Source organism: Callorhinus ursinus, unplaced genomic scaffold (genome assembly GCF_003265705.2).
Source record: "Callorhinus ursinus isolate GAN/ISIS: 27379988/994484 unplaced genomic scaffold, GSC_fseal_2.0 scaffold17, whole genome shotgun sequence".
NCBI lineage: Eukaryota > Metazoa > Chordata > Mammalia > Carnivora > Otariidae > Callorhinus > Callorhinus ursinus.
The window spans coordinates 35,923,554-35,942,754 of record NW_027397079.1 but is presented as its reverse complement, the minus strand read 5'-3'; the positions used below and the strand labels follow the sequence as shown (position 1 = coordinate 35,942,754).

Genomic DNA, 19,201 nt, shown 5'->3' with positions numbered 1-19,201 from the left:
TGAGCACTGAGGAATCTGTCACAAAAAAGGAGGGAAAATACATACTTACAGCAAATATGAGCCAAAGGAAAGCTGATGTAGCTATGTTAATATTAGCACAAATAGACTTCAATGGGGGCAAAAGCATTATTAGGAATAAACAGAAGCGGGGCGCCTGGGTGGCTCCGTCGTTGAGCGTCTGCCTTCGGCTCCGGTCGTGATTCCGGGGTCCTGAGATCGAGCCCCGCATCAGGTTCCTCCCACTCCCCCTGCTTGTGTTCCCTCTCTTCCTGTGTCTCTCCCTGTCAAATAAATAAGTTTTTTTTTTAAAAAAAGAGGAATAAACAGAAACACGATATGGTTAATAAAAAGAAACCAGAATGAATGCAAAAGAATGAAGTTGGAACTCTCCCTCACACCATATATAAGAATTAACTTAAAATGGATCAACAACATAAATTTAAGAGATAAAACAATAAAATTATTAGAAGAAAAGACAAGAATAAATCTTCATGATTATAGCTTTGGCAATGGATTCTTAGATATGACACCAAAAACACGAGCAATGTTAAGAAAAAATACATATATTAGAATTCATCAAAATTAAAAACTTTTGTTTTTGTGAATCAAAGGACACTCACAAGAAAGTAAAGACAGCCTACTGAATGAGAAAAGATATTTGCAAATCATTTCTCTGAAATAGGTCTAGCATCCAGAATATAAAAAGAACTCTCACAGCTTGACAACAAAAAGAACAACAAATTTTAAAAACAGATTTGAACACTCATTTCTCCAAAGATACACAAAGGGTCAATAAGCACACAAAAAGATGCTCAACACCACTAATCACTGGGAGAATGCAAATCATAGCCAAAAGGAGATACCACGATATATCCACTAGGAAGACTATAATCATAAAAAAATAAAATAAAAATAACATGTGTTGGAAAGAATGTGGAAATTTAGAACCTCTGTACTCTGCTGGTAGGAATGTAAAATTGTGTAGCTACTATGAAAAACAGTGTGACAGTTCCTCAAAAAAATTAAAAATAGAATTATCATATGATTCAGCAACTCCTCTTCTGAATATATATGCAAAAGAAATGAAAATAGGGACTCAAACAAGTACATGTCCATATATGTTCATGGCAGCATCATTCATAATGTCCCAAAAGAAGATGCAACCCAAATATCCGTCTATAGATGAATGGATAAACAAAATGAAATATATATTTATCCACTTATATTCCACAACAACAGAGTATTACTCAGCCTTAAAAAGGAGAAAATTCTGACATATGCTACATCATAGATGAATATTGAGGGAGTCACGCTAAGTGAAATAAACCACTCACAAGAAGATAAATACTCCACAATTCCAGTGATATGAGGCACCTAATATCCACAAAGCCATAAAACAGAACAGTGGTTTCCATAAGCTGAGGGGAGAGGGTAATGAGGAGTTAGTGTTTAATGGGTCCTGAGTTTCAGCTTGGGAAGATGAAAAAAGTTCTGGAGATGGATGGTGGTGATGGCTGCACAACAATGTGAATGTACTCGATGCCATTAAACCTTACACTTAAAAATAGTTAAAATGAGTACCAAACAAAAATCACAGAGCTGAAAAGCACAATAAATTTACTGAAAACTTCACTAGAGGGGTTCAACAGCAGACTAGACAAACAAAACCTAAAGGAGTTCATCATTACTAGACCGGCCTTACAAGAACTGTTAAAGAGAGCTCTTCATGCTGAAACAAAAGGATACTAATTAATAACACGAAACATATGAAAGTATAAAACTCACTGGTAAAGCTAGAAAAAATCTACAAAAATAAAGGGGAAACTGAATATATTTTCCTTAATTAGTTTCTACTTAAAAAGCAATAAACTTTTTTATTTTAATAGGGGGAAAAATAGTTAAGATGGTAAATTTTATGTTATGTATATTTTATCACAATTTATAAGCAGTTGTATAATGGGTATAGTACTTCCATTTTGCAAGATAAAAAGGCTCTCGAGATAGGTTACACAATAATGTGGATGCACTTAACACTACTGACCTAGACACTTAAAAATGGTTAAGATAGCAAGTTCACAGGAAAACAGACTAATAAATAAAAGTCAATCACTTTCCTACACATCAGCAAGGAACAAGTAGAATTTGAAACTTAAAACACAACATCATTTATATGAGCATCCAAAAAAATGAAATACTTACATTAGTCCATCTTCATGGAGAGTACAACTCAATACTGTCAAAATGCCAGTTCTTCTCAACTTGGCTCTATAGAGTCATTACAATCTTAATTGAAATCCCATTAACTCATTTATTCTAAAGTTTATATGGAGAGGCAAAAGATCCAGAATAGGAAATTCAATACTGAAGGAGAAGAATAAAGTTGAGACTGCCACTATCTGACTAAATGACTTGTTATAAAGCTACAGTAATCAAAAAAGGTGAAAGAATAGACAAATAGATCAAACAGAATAAAGAGCCCAGAAAAAGACCCTACATAAATATAGTCAACTGATCTTTGATAAAAGAGCAAAGGCAATACTAAAGAGCAGATAACCTTTTCAACAAATGGTGTTAGGACAAGTGAATTTCCACATGCAAAAAAAAAAAAAAAAAAAATCTGACACAGACTTTAAACACTTCACAAAAATCAACCCCAAATGGATCACAGACCTAAACGTAAAATGCAAATTATGATTAGGTATGGCAATAATTTTTTTAGATAAAACACCCATAATGCATGAAGAAACAAATGATAAGCTGCACCTCATTAAAATGAAAAACTTCTGCTCTGCAAAAGACAATGTCAAGAGAATAAGAAGACAAGTCACAGACCACAGACTGGGAGAAAATATTTGCAAAAGGCATATCTGATAAGAGACTGTTCATCCAAAATATACACAGAACTCTTAAAACTCAACAATAAGAAAATGAAGAACCCAATTTAAAAATGGACAAAATATCTGAACAGACACCTCATCAAAAATAGAGAGAGAGAGAGAGATGGCATATTAAGAAGATGAAAAGATGCTTTATATCATATGTCACTAGATAACTGCAAATTAAAATGAGATACCATTATATACCCACTAAAATAACCAAAATCCATAACACTGATCACACCTAAGGCTGGCGAGGACAGGAGGCAACAGGAACTCTCCTTCACTGTTGGTGGGAATGCAAAAATGATATAACCACTGTGGAAGAAAGCTTGGCAGTTTCTTACAAAACTAAACATACTCTTACCATATAATTCAACAATCCCACCCCTTGGTATTTACACAAAGGAGTTGAAAACTTTTGTCCAAACAAAAAACCTGCACGCGATGTTTCTAACAGCTTTATCCATAACTGCCAAAACTTGCAAGCAACCAAGATATCCTTCAGTAGGTGAATTGATAAACTGGTACATCTAGATAATGAACTAATAACACAGTGCTAAAAAGAAGTAAGATAATCAAGCCATGAAAAGACATGGAGGAACCTTAAGTGTATATTTCTAAGTGAAAAAAGCCAATCTGAATAGGCTACATACTGAATGATTCCAACTATATGACATTCTAGAAAAAGCAAAACTACAGAGACAGAAAAAAGTCGGTGTTGTTGGGAGTTAGGGGAGAGGGAAGGATGAGTAGGCTGAGCACAGAGGATTTTTAGGACACTGAAACTACTCTATATGCCACAACAGTGGATACATGTCATGATACGTTTGTCAAATCCAAAGAATGTACAACAGGCAGAGTGAATCCTAAGGTAAACTATGGACTCTGGGTGATAATAATGTGTCACTGTAGGATCATCGATTTTAACAAAGTACCAAATGTAACAAATGTGTGGGATGTCAACAACAGAGGGGGTGCATGTGTGAGGATGGTGTGTATGGGGAATCTCTGTACCTTCCTCTTAATTTTGCTATGAACCTAAAACACTCTAAAAAATAAAGCTTATTCATTTTTTTAAAAGTTGTTAAGATGATAAATTTTATGTTATGTGCATTTTACTATAATTTAAAATAAAAATTAAGGGCGCCTGGGTGCCTCAGTCATTGGGTATCTGCCTTCGGCTCAGGTCATGATCCTAGGGTCCTGGGACCGAGTCCTGCATCAGGCTCCCTGCTCTGCGGGAAGTCTGCTTCTCCCTCTCCCACTCCCCCAGCTTGTGTTCCCTCTCTTGCTATGTATCTCTCTGTCAAATAAATAAATAAAATCTTTAAAAAAATTAAAAATTAAAAAACAAAGGTACTGCATTAAAAAAAACTCAGTAAAAAATCCAACGTTCAAGATTCCAAGAATTCTTAATAAAACATGTTTTGAAAAGTTCATTGATATATTTTTAGACTCCATATTGCAACTAACTTTTACCATTTATCAAGTATTGATGTAGTATCCAAAGAATACTGGTAATTATCTGAAAAGGCTATTAAAGTATTCCTCCCTTTTCCAACTATATAAGCTGGATTTTCTTCATATACTTCAAATAAAACATAGCAACAGATTCAATGCAGAAATAGATATGAGAATCTAGCTATCATCTATTAAGCCAGACATTAAAGAGATTCGCAAAAATCTAAAATCGTGCCAGTGTTCTAAATTCTTCTTGTTTCAGAAAATAGTTATTTTTTTAAATGTGTAACTTATGTTACATATAATAGATCTGTTACTGTCATTTTTAAATGAATTAATAAAATTCTTAAATTTCTTTATTAATTTCCAAAATGACAAATATTAACAGATATAAACAAAACGTAAGCAAAAGCTCTTTGAGAATTCCTATAATTGTTAATGTGTAAAGAAAAATTCCAAAAAGTTTGCAGAACACTGCATTAAAATATCGAGTATGTTATGGTGAAGGTTTGTGTCCCCCCAGAATTTCATGCTTAAGTCCTAACCCCAGTGTGATGGTATTTAGAAATGGGACCTTTGGAAGGTAATTAGGGCTAAGGGTGGCCATGAAGGTGGATCTCTCAGGATGGGATCAGTGTCCTTATAAGAAGAGTTTGCTCTCTATTCCCACACGAAGAGGCCATCTGAGTACACAGCAAGAAAGCAATGGTCTATTGGGAAGAAAGACCTCACCAGATCCCCAACACGATGGCACCCTGGGCTCAGACTTCCTATCTTCAGAACTGTGAAAAAATAAATTTCTGTTGTTTAAGCCACCCCATCTAGGGCATTTTGTTATGGCAGCTCAAGGTCACTAATGTAGCATGTAACAGCAAAAAGACTGGTAACAATCCAAAAGTCCATTAATAAAAGAACTGGCTAAATAAACTGTGGCACCTCCAAACAAGGGAGCACTGCAGATGGGGAGAAAAGACACTCCATGAACTGACACTGACACAGGATGGCAAGATTCAGAACAGTGTATAAAAAGGGAAGAAAAATAAGAACATACCTAAATTTTTGCTTGCATCTAAACCAGCCCTAATATATTTTAAATTTTTGAGCCTTCTTTATACTGTTCTTTGTATCCTGCCATAATGCACCTTTGTCACTCAGCGTAACAGACACTGAATCTTTTTTTTTTTTTTGACTGCAGGGCAAATTATTCCCATAGGTATGCCAGACAAGTTATGTTGGAACAAATGGTATGTGAGGAGAGTACGGCTTTTGTTTTCGTTTTTGTTTGGGTTTTGAGTGGAGTTCAAGAAGATTCTGGGATGCTTCTGAGTGCAAGAAACGTTGGGGCAGTTTTGTGAAGTGCGTGAAAGACCTACAAGAAAGGCTACCCCCACCCCAGATTCAAAAAGAAAGAGACCTGTCCTTGAGCTCATTAGAGTTATTTTCCCCTCTAGGGAGTCACTTCTCTGTCCCTACAGAGCGCCCCCAAAAGGCCGGGTTTCCAGGCTACCGCGGGGATTTCAATCGAGTTGGGCCACCATTTGACGGAAGCGGCTCTCCTTGAAAGAAGGAAGAGAAAAACCTGCGTCTGCCCAGATCCCGTGTAACAGGGTCTCCGCCGCCTTACCGGGTCCTGACGCCCGCAAGCCACCGAGCCCAGCGAGCAGCAGCATTAGGCGGAGCATGGTGTGGCTTCCGGGCTCCGAGAGTGGACTGAGCCGGCGGCCGTTGAGAGCGCTCGAAGGACGCCTCGGCCGCCGCTCACCCGCGCGCGCGCCTGGGGCGGCGGTCTCGCGGGACCGCTGTGCCCAGGGGCGCGCCAGCTAGGCTGCTCCCCGAATGCTAGTCGCCGGCAGGATGCGCCCACCTTGCCCCCAGCCTAAATCCCGCGTGCCCGACCGAGAGCCCGCGGCTCAGGTGGGGTTATCTAGCCACCCGTGCCGTGGCAGTTGCGGTCCCCCACCAACCTTTCGTGTTGACGGACCTGAAAGAACTAACGCATTTATTGTAGGCTGTTTTGTAGCACATACTTCCAGATGTTTTAAAAGACGGTCGTGCAATACTTCATGAATTTAAAACTATATGCACGCACACACTCATTATTTACTAAAGCTGGGCTTCTAAAAATAAAAATAAGTAGCCAGATGTGTGAAAAAGATTCCAAAAAGGGGAAAAGTGAGATTTTGATATCTTTGAAAAGAGTCTGCCGTGGGTTTTGTCCCCACCCCCCCATACCTACTGCTCAAATGCACTGAGTAATCCGGTTGTGTCTACTTTTCCTCCAATCAGTCTGGTTCTTCACAAGCCCTTGGCTAGAATTCATGTGATATCATTCTCTTGTTCAATACCTTCTCAGTACAGTGAATACTTATTCATTTATGTAGTGAATGAGATGGAGAAGATTCTTACCCAGAATTCCAGTACGTATGTTCCAGCAGAAAAATTTTCTAACTTCCAAGCCCAAGCTGCCACCCATTTTCTCCTATCCGAAATCCTTTGGCCACTCTGACTTCCGGTCTTTCTGAATAGACATTGCCTTATTCCCTGGGACTGCAATGCCTCCTCCCTCTCGGCCTCACCTCCAGTCTCCACCTATATGCACTACCTTTTAAATCTTTTGAAATCCCAAAGAATGAATTAATCGATCATACTAATTAACAGAAAGGCAGATGCACAAACTGAAAGGCTGGGTGGGAACACAGAAAAGCTCACTTAGGGAATCACCACATCTAAACTGACAGTTGAGATGCGATTTTACTGATGCAAAGGATTTCAACAGGACCATCTAAGTCTAAAAAGGATTAGCATGAGCAAGAACAAGGCAACAAAAATCTACACCCAGCTTGTATCCCAATAGAACCGCCAATGCTAGACGAACAGTTTCTAAGCAGGAGTTGAGCCAAAAGCTGGTTTCATCTTGCTTCATAGTATTAGGAAAACAACTACAGTAAGTACTTAGACTTGTAAATTAGTGGGAAGTATTTTGAATGAAATCCTGGTTTATTAGTTGTTTCTCTTCTTCAACCTTTAAGCAGACTTTATATTACTCTTGTGTATTTAGTTCTCTCCATAACAGGAGTTAGATGTACCATCCAGAACTTATATATCACACTGCCTAATGATACCTGCAAGATGGTAGAGTTTCAGTAAACATTTATGGAATTTAATAAAATCTGATTTGTGGTTTGAAAACCTGGACTGTGCTTAACTATATGGTTAGAGACCCAGGCATCTGCTTGAGAGAAAGGGAAAATGCAATACCCTGAGCAAGGTAATTTTGTGAACATATAGTCAAACAGTGATATCAAAGTTACATATAATTGATCTAATTATTAAAATGTCTTTAGCAGATGGCAAAGAAGCCCTTTAATATTTGCAAATTTTGAAGTGACATCTATGGCCAAGAAATTTTACAATTTTTAACAGCAATCCAGAATAAATCAAGGAAAACCTAAGTGAAAAGCATATAAAACATGCAAAAAAAATATAAACAAAAGTAAGTTCAGACTGATCAAGTCTTTTAGAAAAACTTTCCAAATATTCAAAAATCCAAGGATTTATCGAATTCTGAGAAAGTTTTAGGTTATATAGTTAAAATATTACCAAGATTTCAGTGATACAAATCACAGTTGCAAAAATTGAGACTATATGAGAGAAAGACACAAACATTTTAGTCTTATATGAATTCATTCAGAGATTTAAACTGAAATGAAGAATCATCATTTGAGATTGTTTACACTTTTTTTTAAAAGGAACACACATTAAAGACTGTGTTTACTTCATTAATGAGTAAAGTGTTGAGGTATTACAGCCAGTTCAAAGGAGAATCCAAAGATCAGGAATATTGAAATAAATGTGCCATTGGAGGCAAAAAAGGGAGGGATGTCAGCTGAACCTCTGCTGGGCAGAATTTTCATGTCTATGGACACATTGCTATCAGTTATCTACAGTGATAAAACTATTTTACTATTGTAAAATAGCTCCTATAGAATCCTGTAGCCAGGAAAGGTGAGTTCTCTTCTAGAGTCTATAAACTGCAGACAATGCATACACTGAAGTACAAATTTTCCCAATATTTCTATATCCTACTGTCCTTTTTATGGACTGCCTGGCCCCTGAGTATTTGTCCACCCACATCCTATATGGAATTTTTAATATATACCAGATTGTTAAAATAATATATCATCTTCAAAGAACTGAAATATCTGTCTTCTTCAAAACTAATCTGTTTTCCTTTAATAACAAAAAAGCCACTGTGCACAATTCGGCAGAAGTCTGAAAATTAGTAAGATAATATCTGTAAAAGTTTGACTAGTGGTTTTATCTAAAACTAGTATGTTTTAATTAATAAGGTTATAAAAAGCTGGATATTTAGGAAGTTACTGGGCGACACAAAACAGAATTTCAAGTCTTTTATTTATTGCAAATGTTATATTTGTATATGTATATATACACAAACAAAAATTTTTTGAAAAACTAATGAAATTCAGTTAATAAACCTATTATTAAATTTTATTATGAAAGGTTATGAAAATTTTGAGTGTTTAAAATTTCACCATCCATATCATTTTTTCCGAAGTAAAAATTCATTTTTTCCACAGATGGAATAATAGCTCCTACACACCTCACTAGTTTTTTTGCTTTTACTAAGAAAAACCTTTTCTAACTTCTTTTCTCCAGCCTAATTTCTTTGAAAACATTAGTTACAACAGAGACATGATCCAGCACACCTTAGTAAATGTAAACATTCTAAATTATATTAATAGCAAGCTTTGAAGTTTCAGATTTCAAACTTAAAGTGCTCATGAAATTCTCAAGTGGTTTTATGATATCTCAATTTGATTGAAGATATTATAAGAGCTCCTGCTTTGTTAGAGCCAGGTATCAACAGCGTATCTGATTAGTTCTATTAAATACTCCGTACCTTAAAGTTTAATTTATTTAAAATAATGCTATTGTAAAAGAATGCCATGCTTTAACATGATTCGTAATAGAAATTCTATTATTAAATTAATTTTTCTAATATTCATTATCCATAGATAGACCCATAGACTCTACTATCCCTAGAATCCATGGAATCATTTATCCACAGAATGATCATAAAAACGGAAGACAATAACTGTGTGTGAATACACACATACACACTTTTAGTATACTTTGTACTCTCAAAATAAGATGATATCTAAATTGTGGATTTTGCGCATTCTTCTGAAGAAAGAATATTCCTTTATTTGTGTAGTGAATGAGAGAGACAAGATTCTAGCATATGATGATTATTAGTCCGTGCAAGATGAAAAACATTAGATATTACAGACAGCTAATTAGTTTTCACAGGTATTAGATAATCACAAGTTCAACCAGAAACTACATTAATGGCAACTAAGGTGAAAATTTGTCATTTAAGCACTTAATGACAAAACTTAATTTAAGAATCATTACAATACCATGTTTAAAATAACACAATCCATGTTTGGTGCATTAACCTCACAGAATGACTGAATAAGACTTATTCAGTGATGGAAATGGAAATGTTATTCTAAATGCCCTGGCTTTACTGCATTTCTTATATTTCTCAATTCCCACTACTCAATTTCTGTTTTTCTGTGTTAGCAAAGTTTGTTTTATGGTATTTCGTTTTCATTCATAGTTGCAGCAGGAAGAAAGGCTTTTCAAGAAAATATCAGGAAAAAAAAAGGATTAGCTCAGTTCCCTGAAGATGTCTGCAAAAGTAAAGGTGAAAAAAAAAAAAAATCAAGTGAGGGAACTATATAAAGGAGGTGCAGGTGCAGGACGAGCAGGAATTAAATTTCCCTGAGATGATACTTTCGGTTGTGGTGGAGGTGGCCTGTGAGGGGAAAAAAGACAGTTAATCATGTGTTTCAACTGAATAAAATAATACTACGTCATTAAAAGCCCAATGTAACACCATCTTTAACATTGCTGACAATTCTTAAGAGTACATTATATGCTGAGATTATTATTCATCTTATATGCAATGGTTAAAGGATGCAATCAGCGTCTAAAATGGAGTAACTACCAAAAAGTAATGCTATTCTATAATCAAAAATATTATATGAAGGTTCTAGTTTATATATTTTTAAAAGGAATAACACATGAAATTGAAAAGACAAATTGTAAAAGACAAGTGAGGTCACTAGCTCCGTTTACATAAATAAAGCTGAAATTCCAACTCATTCAAAACTAACACCCACTCTTGAGAACCAAACCTGTTATGATTTTTCTATACCTGTTCTTCACCTCTATACCCTTCCTCACCCTCTCCATCCAATTCTAGTATTCCTCTACTCCAATAACACAGCAGAACATGACCTGGTGAGTATCTGTCTCACAATTCATATATTCCTCTCTTGATGCACAGCTGGATTTCCACGCACTCTTATTATATAATAAACATTATAGAGGAGGACACTCCTTTAGTGTTGCAATTCAGTTGCAATCTGAAGGACTTTTGGGGGTGGGAGGGGTAAGATGCACTTTATATGTTGCAAAATATCGTAATCAGTGTTCTTCCTTGCTGATTTTAAGTCCATCCATTGAGAACTGAAAGATTTCAGTGCTTGTGTTTTTCAGTTTTAGAACTTCCATATGATTCTTTTATTAAAGTTTGTAGTTCTGTGCTGAAAAGTCTCAATCTTAACTATTTGTTCAATGACATAATCATTAGTCATTTTAAAGTCTATGGCTGATGATGCTCCTCACTGGGTAATACCCTCTGAGTTTGTTTCTATCATCTGTGGCTTTTCTTGTTTTAGTCACATTTTCTTTTCTTGTACGTCTGCTCTTTTGACTGGGGCCAAACATAAAAAATTGTAGAAATAAGTTAAGGATCTAGTTTATCCTTATTGCTAGGGCCCAACACAGCGCCTGGGAGGACTGCTAGGGTACCTCCTGCTTCGCTGGGCTCCAGTTGTCCCCTCAGCCCTGTGAATTTGTTGCAAGCTCTCCTCAGCTTCCTAGCCTCTTAGTTCTCACAGTAAGAATTGGGAGACATGTCCAGGACAGAAAAGTGAACCCCAAAAGCTGGGATTATGTCTGGACTGCCTTTCTCTCCTGGGCCCCACACTTCCTCCTCGTTTCCTTGATAGTTCACTCAGGCCTTCAAACACGTATTTCCTTACCTTGTCTAGCTTCTCTAGCTTAGAAAGGCTGGTCTTACCCATCTGGTTTGCCATTGCTGGGTATTTTAAAGGCCCTTGCTTCTGAATCTTACATACACCGAAGGCTGCAGCACCATTTGCTTGTCTTGCTCAGACTTAAAAAAATTTTTTTTAAAGATTTTATTTATTTATTTGACAGAGAGCCACAGCAAGAGAGGGAACACAAGCAGGGGGTGTGGGAGAGGGAAAAGCAGGCTCCCCGCCGAGCAGGGAGCCCGACGCGGGGCTTGATCCCAGGATCCCAGGATCACGACCTGAGCCAAAGGCAGACGCTTAACGACTGAGCCACCCAGGCGCCCCAGTCTTCTTTAAAATTGCATGTTGACACTGCACTAATATGACAAAAGTTACATAAAAAGTTCTTAAAAGCTTTTCTAAAAATTGTGTTCCATCTAAACTGCTGGCAAGAAATACTCTGTGCTAAATTAAATACAAGGGAGCAGTTCTTAGACATTAACCCTGGGTTTTACTCTGGTTAAGTAATCTAAGTGAATTCACTTCAGACCTTGATGGGAACTGCTGAGGCTGCTTGGCTGCGTAAGTTGGTACCGGAATTCTGTTTGCATATATAGGCTAAAAAGGAAAAAACAGTTATTACCACAATGTACTCATAAATATGTTTTCTATACAGACAGTAATCAATATATTTTAAATCAATGAATAGATATTTACAATGCTGACATTTAAAAACAGTTTGCTTATTCAACATCTTTGCCACTGAATGTGGAATACTTAATTCTTTTAAGGCTATATTTTTTTAATTCAATAATACTATTATAATCTTGGTTCTAATCAACTACATTAGCTAAAAGGTAACTTATTTCCTATACCAATATATATATATTTTTAAAGATTTATTTATTTATTTTAGAGAGAGAGAGCATGCAGTGGGGAGGTGCAGAGAGAGAGGGAGAGAATCTCAAGCAGGTTCCATGCTGAGCACAGAGCCCAGTGTGGGGCTCAATCCCCCGACCCTGAGATCATGACCTGAGCTGAAACCAAGAGCCATACGCTCAACTGACTGAGCCACCCAGGTGCCCCATCAACATATTTTTTTTAAAGATTTTATTTATTTATTTGTCAGAGAGAGAGAGAGTGCACAAGCAGGGGGAGCAGCAGAGGGAGAGGAGCCCGATACGGGACTCGATCCCAGGACTCTGGGATCATGACCTGAGCCGAAGGCAGCTGTTTAACGAACTGAGCCACCCAGGTGTCCCAACATATTTTTTTTAAGGTTTTATTTATTTATTTGACAAAGAGTGAGAGATAGTGAAAGAGTGAGTACAAGCAAGGAAACGGCAGGCAGAGGGAGAAGAAGCAGCAGGCTTCCCACTGCGCAAGAAGCCCAATGCAAGACTCGATCGCAGGACCCCAGGATCATGACCTGAGCCAAAGGTAGATGCTTAACCGACTGAGCCACCCAGGCACCCCCTATCAACATATTTTAAATAAAATCTTCCAAAAATATATTGCCAAACTTGTTCGGTATCTAACTAGTATTGTAAATACTCCTAATTTACAACCCTTAATTTGGGGATTCATGACATTCCTTCCTTGACAAGATAGTTGAAAGAAGTTTTATAATGAAGTCAGAGTCCATAATAAATAAGAAATAAGAAAGTAAAAGTAAGAATATTTTTCACATATCACATTACATTAGGAAAAGTTAGGGAAGATCAGATGGAATTACGGTTAAGCATCCAACTCTTGATTTCAGGGTCATGAGCGTGGAGTCTACTTAAAATTCTCTCTCTGCCCCTCCCCATGCTTGCATGCTATCTCAAAAAAAAAAAATGCACGGTGTTGGAGAAGAGCTTGACCATTCTCTGGGTCCTGCTGTAGAACAGGTAGTCTTTTTTTTGCCCCAAAGAATATTTGCTTATACTGTTAAATGGAGAAGGGACACAAGAAAACGTCTCACTCCCTTTCCACCAACCCATGGAAGCAGCGCTTTAAGAGGGTAGTTAAACTCTACTTCTTGGAATTTATCTGACATATACTTTTACATGTATGCAAAGACGTATATAGAAGGATCCTTGATGCTGCATTTTTCTGTGGTAACAAGATTTGAAACAACTGGTTTTTTAAATTTGTGATAAATCCATAAGATGGACTGGTATACAGTTATTAAAAGCATGGGATACATGCTTGTTCCTCACAAACAATGGACTAAAATGTTCCAAGTACAGAGCACTAAAATGCTGGTTAAAATATTAACAGGTATTTTTTTAAATTTTTTTTAAAGATTTTATTTATTGATTTGACAAAGACAGAGAGCACAAGCAGGGGGAACAGCAGGCAGAGGGGAGAGGGAGAAGCAGGCTCCCCGCTGAGTAAGGAGCCCGACGTGGGGCTCAATCCCAGGACCCCAGGATCATGACCTGAGCCGAAGGCAGATGCTTAGCTGACTAAGCCACCCATGCGCCCCAGGTATTTTTTTTTTAATGCTTGAATGAGTTACTAGGGAGTAAGAAACATCTTAAAGACCAAAAAACAATAAGAAAGTATGAAAGAGTCCAGATATGTAACAGCGTTTGTCCTATGAATATCTTCCATGCCTGGTGGGCTACATTGTATGTTTTCAGGTAGTATATAGACCTAGAATTGGATGGAATTGGATGGAATGCTGGATATAAGACCTAATATAAAGCTTAGGCCCCTGAAGGGCAATATCCTCACTGGATTAACTCACTAAAGAAACACCTATCCCAAGGAACAGTGGAGAAACTTGCCTAAATAGACCCTGGTACTGGTATAAGGGGAATAAAAGAAAATCATCTCCCTGGGGAATTTCTAACCATACACTCATCCTCACAAAGGTTTGGGGGGGCAGAGTTCATAACACTTGTGTGACCCAAAAAAACACCAACAAAAATTTTAATTTAAAGGCACAGAGGGGCGCCTGGGTGGCTCAGTCATTAAGCATCTGCCTTTGGCTCAGGTCATGATCCCGGGATCCTGGGATCGAGCCCCCACATCAGGCTCCCTGCTCGGCAGGAAGCCTGCTTCTCCCTCTCCCCCCACTTCCTCTGCTTGTGTTCCCTCTCTCGCTGTGTTTCTCTCTGTCAAATAAATAAAATCTTAATAAAAAAATTTAAAAAATAATAATAATAAAAAATAAAGGCATGGAAGATTGACCATGCCCTCAAACACGTGGCCAAGGGAAATACACACTCTCTCTGCAGGAACTCACTATAATTCAAGACTGAAATACTTCTCTCATATAAAATTTAAAAGAATGTCAATTTACAATCAGAATCACAAAGCACACTAGCAAACAAGCCACTGCAAGAATCAGTAGAAATAACAAACCACAGAACCAAGACTGCACATATTAAAATGATCAGATAAAGCACAAAATGTAGGTATTTTTTATGTTTAAGGAAATGAGTGTTTTTAAAAACATAATGAAGCTACAAGAAACTATCATAAATAACCAATGGATTTGAATCTAATTTATCTAACAATGTATCTAAAGACAAGCAGAGGAGAAAAATGAAATGGGGCAAGGAGGAAACTAAATCAGTCCAAAAAAATAGAAGAGGCTTTGTGGTGTGGGAAGAAAACAGAAGAAACAGGAAAACAAAGAGATTATAAAAATAATATGGTAGAAAAACTATATTAATAATTGCACTCAACATAGTCTCCAGTTAAAAGACAAATATTTTTAAAAAATTTTTTAAATAAGATATTCTGTTTATAAGAGACAACATAAAGACAAAGAAAAGTTGCATGTAAAAAGACATAAAGTAAATATTAAACAAAAAGAAAAAGCTGGGGATGCGTGGATGGCTCAGTGGGTTAAGCATCTGCCTTTGGCTCAGGTCATGATCCCAGGGTCCTGGGATGGAGTCCCACATCGGGCTCCTTGCTCAGCGGGGAGCCTGCTTCTCCCCTCTGCCTGCCTCGCTCCCTGCATGTGCTCTGTCTCTCTCTCTGACAAATAAATAAATAAAATCTTTAAAAAAAAATAAAAGCTGATATTGCTGTATTAATATTTTAAAAATGGATTTGAGATGAGAGATGGTCTTTCCCAATCTCATACATAAGGAGTCTAACTACCGACAGCCAAAAACCTTTTAAAAATAGCTATCAGGAACTGCTTTAAGGACTTCTCATTATCAACATGAAAGATGTCACTGGAAGAACATGGGGAAATATTTAAATATGCCAAGGAAACTGACCTCAAAATCAGGAACACAAGGATGCTTGCTTTTACCACTGCTATGCAACATATTACTGGAAGATCTAGCCAGATAAACAGGAGAAGAAAAGAAAATAAAAGACATCCAATTTGGAAAGAAGTACAACTACCTCCACTCACTGATAACACGATCCTATATAAACAAAAAATCCCGAAGGGTCCACAAGAAAGCTACTAAAGCTAACAAATGAATTCAGCAGAGATGCAGGATGTAACATGAACATGCAAAAATTGGTTTAGCTTCTATACACCAACAATGAAAAATCCAAAAAGGAAATTAAGAAAGCAGTTCCATTTACAATAGCATCCAAAAGAATAAAACACCTAGGAATAAACTTAACGAAGAAGGTCAAAGACTTGTATACTGAAAATTACAAAACACTGCTGAAAGAAATTAAAGTAGATCTAAATAAATGGAAATACAACTAGTGTTCATGGATTCAAAGACTTAGTACAGTCAGGATATGTCAATAAAACCCAAAGTGATCTGTAGATTCAACACAACCCCTATCAAAATTCCAACAGCCTTTTTTGCAGAAATGGAAAAGAAGATTCTCAAATCATATGGAATCAAAGGGGCCTTAAATAACAAAACAATCTTGAAAAAGAAGAAAAAGTTGGTGGACTCACACTTTGCAATGTCAAAACTCATTACAACCCCACAACAATCAAAATAGTGTAGAGCTGCCATAAGGATGGAAATAGAGCCCAAATGAATAAAATTGAGAGAATAGAAATAAACCTATACATCTATGGCCAACTGATTTTCCACAAGGTTCTAAGTCCATTCGATGAAGAAAGAACAGTCTCTTCAACAAATAAGGCCAGGACAAGTGGATTTCTACATGCAAAAGAAAGAAATTGAACCCGTATTTCATACCATATACAAAAATTACTCAAAATGGATCAAAGACCTAAACATAAGAACTAAAATCATAAAACTTTTAAAACATACAAGTAAATCTTCATGTCCTTGGATTTGACAATGGATTGTTAGAGATGACATCAAAAGCATAAGCAACAAAAGAAAAAACAGATAAAGTGGACTTCATAAAAATTAAAAAAATCTTGTGCATCAAAGAACATTATCAACAAAATGAAAAGACAACCTATAGAATGGAAGAAAATATCTACAAATCATATATCTGATAAAGTGTTAATACCCAGAATATATAAAAACCTACAATTCAACAACAAAAAGACAAGCAACCCAATTAAAAAAATGAGCAATGGACTTGAATACACATTTCTCCAGACCAGAGATACAAATGGCTAATAAGCACATGAAAGGATACTCAACATCACTAATCATTAGAGAAATGCAAATCAAAACCACAACAAGGAACCACTCAACATCCACTAGGATGGCTATAATTAAAATTTAAAAAGCAAAGCAAAAACAGAAAATTAACAAGTGTTGACAAAGATGGGAAGAAATCAGAACACTCATGGTAGAAATGTAAAATGGTGTAGCCACTGTGGAAATCATCTGGTGGTTCCTCAAAAAGTTAAATACAGAATAACAATATAACATATCAATTCCAGTCTTAGGTATACACCCAAAAGAACAGAAAAACAGGTGCTCAACAAAGAAAATAGGTACTCAAACAAGTACATGTACATACGTATTCATGGCAACACTATTCACATTAGCCAATAGATAGAAACAACCCAAGTGCCCATTAATAGAAGAATGAATAAGCAAAATGTTGTATATACATAAATATGTAATTATGTAATATGGAAGCCATAAAAAGAAAGTTTTCACACTACTGTAGGGATGAACCTTGAAGACACTGCTATATGAAATAAGTCAGACACACAAAAGAACAAATATTTCATTATTCCACTGGCAAGAGGTACCTAGAATAGGCAAATTCATAGAAAGTAGAAAAAGATCCTGCACAGTCAAAGCAATCTCGAGAAAGAAAAACAATGCAGGAGGCATCACACTTCCTGATTTCAAACTATATTACAAAACTACAGTAATCAAAAGAGTATGGCATTAGCAGAAAAACAGACACACAGGGTGATGCAACAGAAAAGAGAGCCCAGAAATAAACCCACACATATTTGATCAGTTAATTCACAACAAAGGAGCCAAGAATATACCATGGGAAAAGAACAGTCTCTTCAATAAATTGTACTGAGAAAATGGGACAGCCACATGCAAAAGAATGAAACTGGACCACTACCTTACATCATACATAAACATTAACTCAAAATGGCTTAAAGATCTGAATTTAAGACAAAGCTCTGAAAAGAGAACATAGGCAGTGACATGGGTCTTGGAGACGAGTTTCTGGATTTCATACCAAAAGCAGAAATAAACAAGTGAGACAATGTCAAACTAAAAAACTTCTGCACAGCAAAGAGGACCATTAACAAAATGAAAGGGCAACCTACTGAATGGGAGAAAATATTTGCAAATCATTTATCTAACAATGGGTTAATATCTAAAATATATAAAGAGGGGGCGGAGCAAGATGGCGGAGGAGTAGGAGACCTAGATTTCGTCTGGTCTCAGGAATTCAGCTGAATAGGGATCAAACCATTCTGAACACCTACGAACTCAACAGGAGACCGAAGAAGAGAGTAGCAACAACTCTCTGAACAGAAAAGTGACCACTTTCTGGAAGGTAGGACGTGCGGAGAAGTGAATCCGAGGCGATATTCGGGAGGATAGACGGCGGGGGAGGGGCCTCCGCCGGCCGCTTCTGGCAAGTGCTAGAGCCCCGGAGCACAAAATCAGACCTTTTAGAAGTTGGCTCCGTGGAGGGACGTCGCTGCAGTGGCTAAGCGGGGGGTGGAATCCTCCCGGGACAGTGTGGTCTCAGGACCCTCGGGGTCACAGAGAGACCGGGGGTGCCTGAGTGCGCCAGAGCTCCCAGGTATCGGAGCGGGGAAGCCGGCTGCAGAGACGGAGCAGAGTCGCGGGCTCTCAGCTCGGGGTGGCCATAAACTGTGATCTGCGGCCCAGTCGGGCCACTGCTCCTCCAGCAGGGACCCAACAAGCGGCAGAGCCGGGGAGACTCCCCTTCCTTCCCGGGGAGGAGCGGTGCGGGAACGCACTGCAGGGATCTGCTGGGTTTGGAGACTCTGCGCGGGGTCGGGTGCCAGAGAGAGCAGCGCTCGGTCGCAGGCCGGGTGAGCACGGGGTGCGGCCGGAGACCGGGGACACGGAAGTGACTGCTTTTCTCTGGGGGCACACTGAGGAGCGGGGCCCCGAGTTCTCGGCTCCTCCGGGTGGAGATTGGGAGGCCACCATTTCTGCCCTGGTCCTCCAAGGCTGTACGGAGAGCTTGCGGGGAACAAAGGCTCCTGAGAGCAAACCGGAGAAGCTTCCTTAGCCGGGACCGACAAGGGCGGGGCAATTCCGCCTCCGGCAAAGACATTTGGAAACCACAGCAACAGGCCCCTCCCCCAGAAGATCACCACAAACAGCCAGCAAGCCAAGACCAAGTTGATCGATCAAGGAGAAT

General features: G+C 37.9%; 2 protein-coding genes across 21 annotated transcripts in view; both read right to left on the bottom strand.

Annotated features, from left to right (window-relative positions):
• Positions 1–6,089, bottom strand: part of LOC112834663 (disintegrin and metalloproteinase domain-containing protein 32-like) — a 194,361-nt gene extending 188,272 nt beyond the window's left edge. For all 20 annotated transcript variants that reach the window (XR_012381174.1, XR_012381175.1, XR_012381173.1 and 17 more), the window contains exon 1: positions 5,965–6,089. Coding sequence is in view for 15 of the 20 variants with exons in the window: in XM_073902495.1 (XP_073758596.1) it covers positions 5,965–6,022 (58 nt within the window). In the remaining 5 variants the exon portion in view is untranslated. The remainder of the gene's footprint in view (positions 1–5,964) is intronic.
• A 2,646-nt stretch (positions 6,090–8,735) lies between these two features.
• The window catches only part of ADAM9 (ADAM metallopeptidase domain 9), a 156,911-nt gene continuing 146,445 nt past the window's right edge, over positions 8,736–19,201 (bottom strand). Inside the window, exons 21-22 of the mRNA XM_025885930.2 lie at positions 12,021–12,088; positions 8,736–10,182 (exon numbers count right to left, since the gene is read on the bottom strand). Of these exons, the coding sequence (XP_025741715.2) occupies positions 10,089–10,182; positions 12,021–12,088 (162 nt within the window). The 3' untranslated portion in view covers positions 8,736–10,088. The remainder of the gene's footprint in view (positions 10,183–12,020; positions 12,089–19,201) is intronic.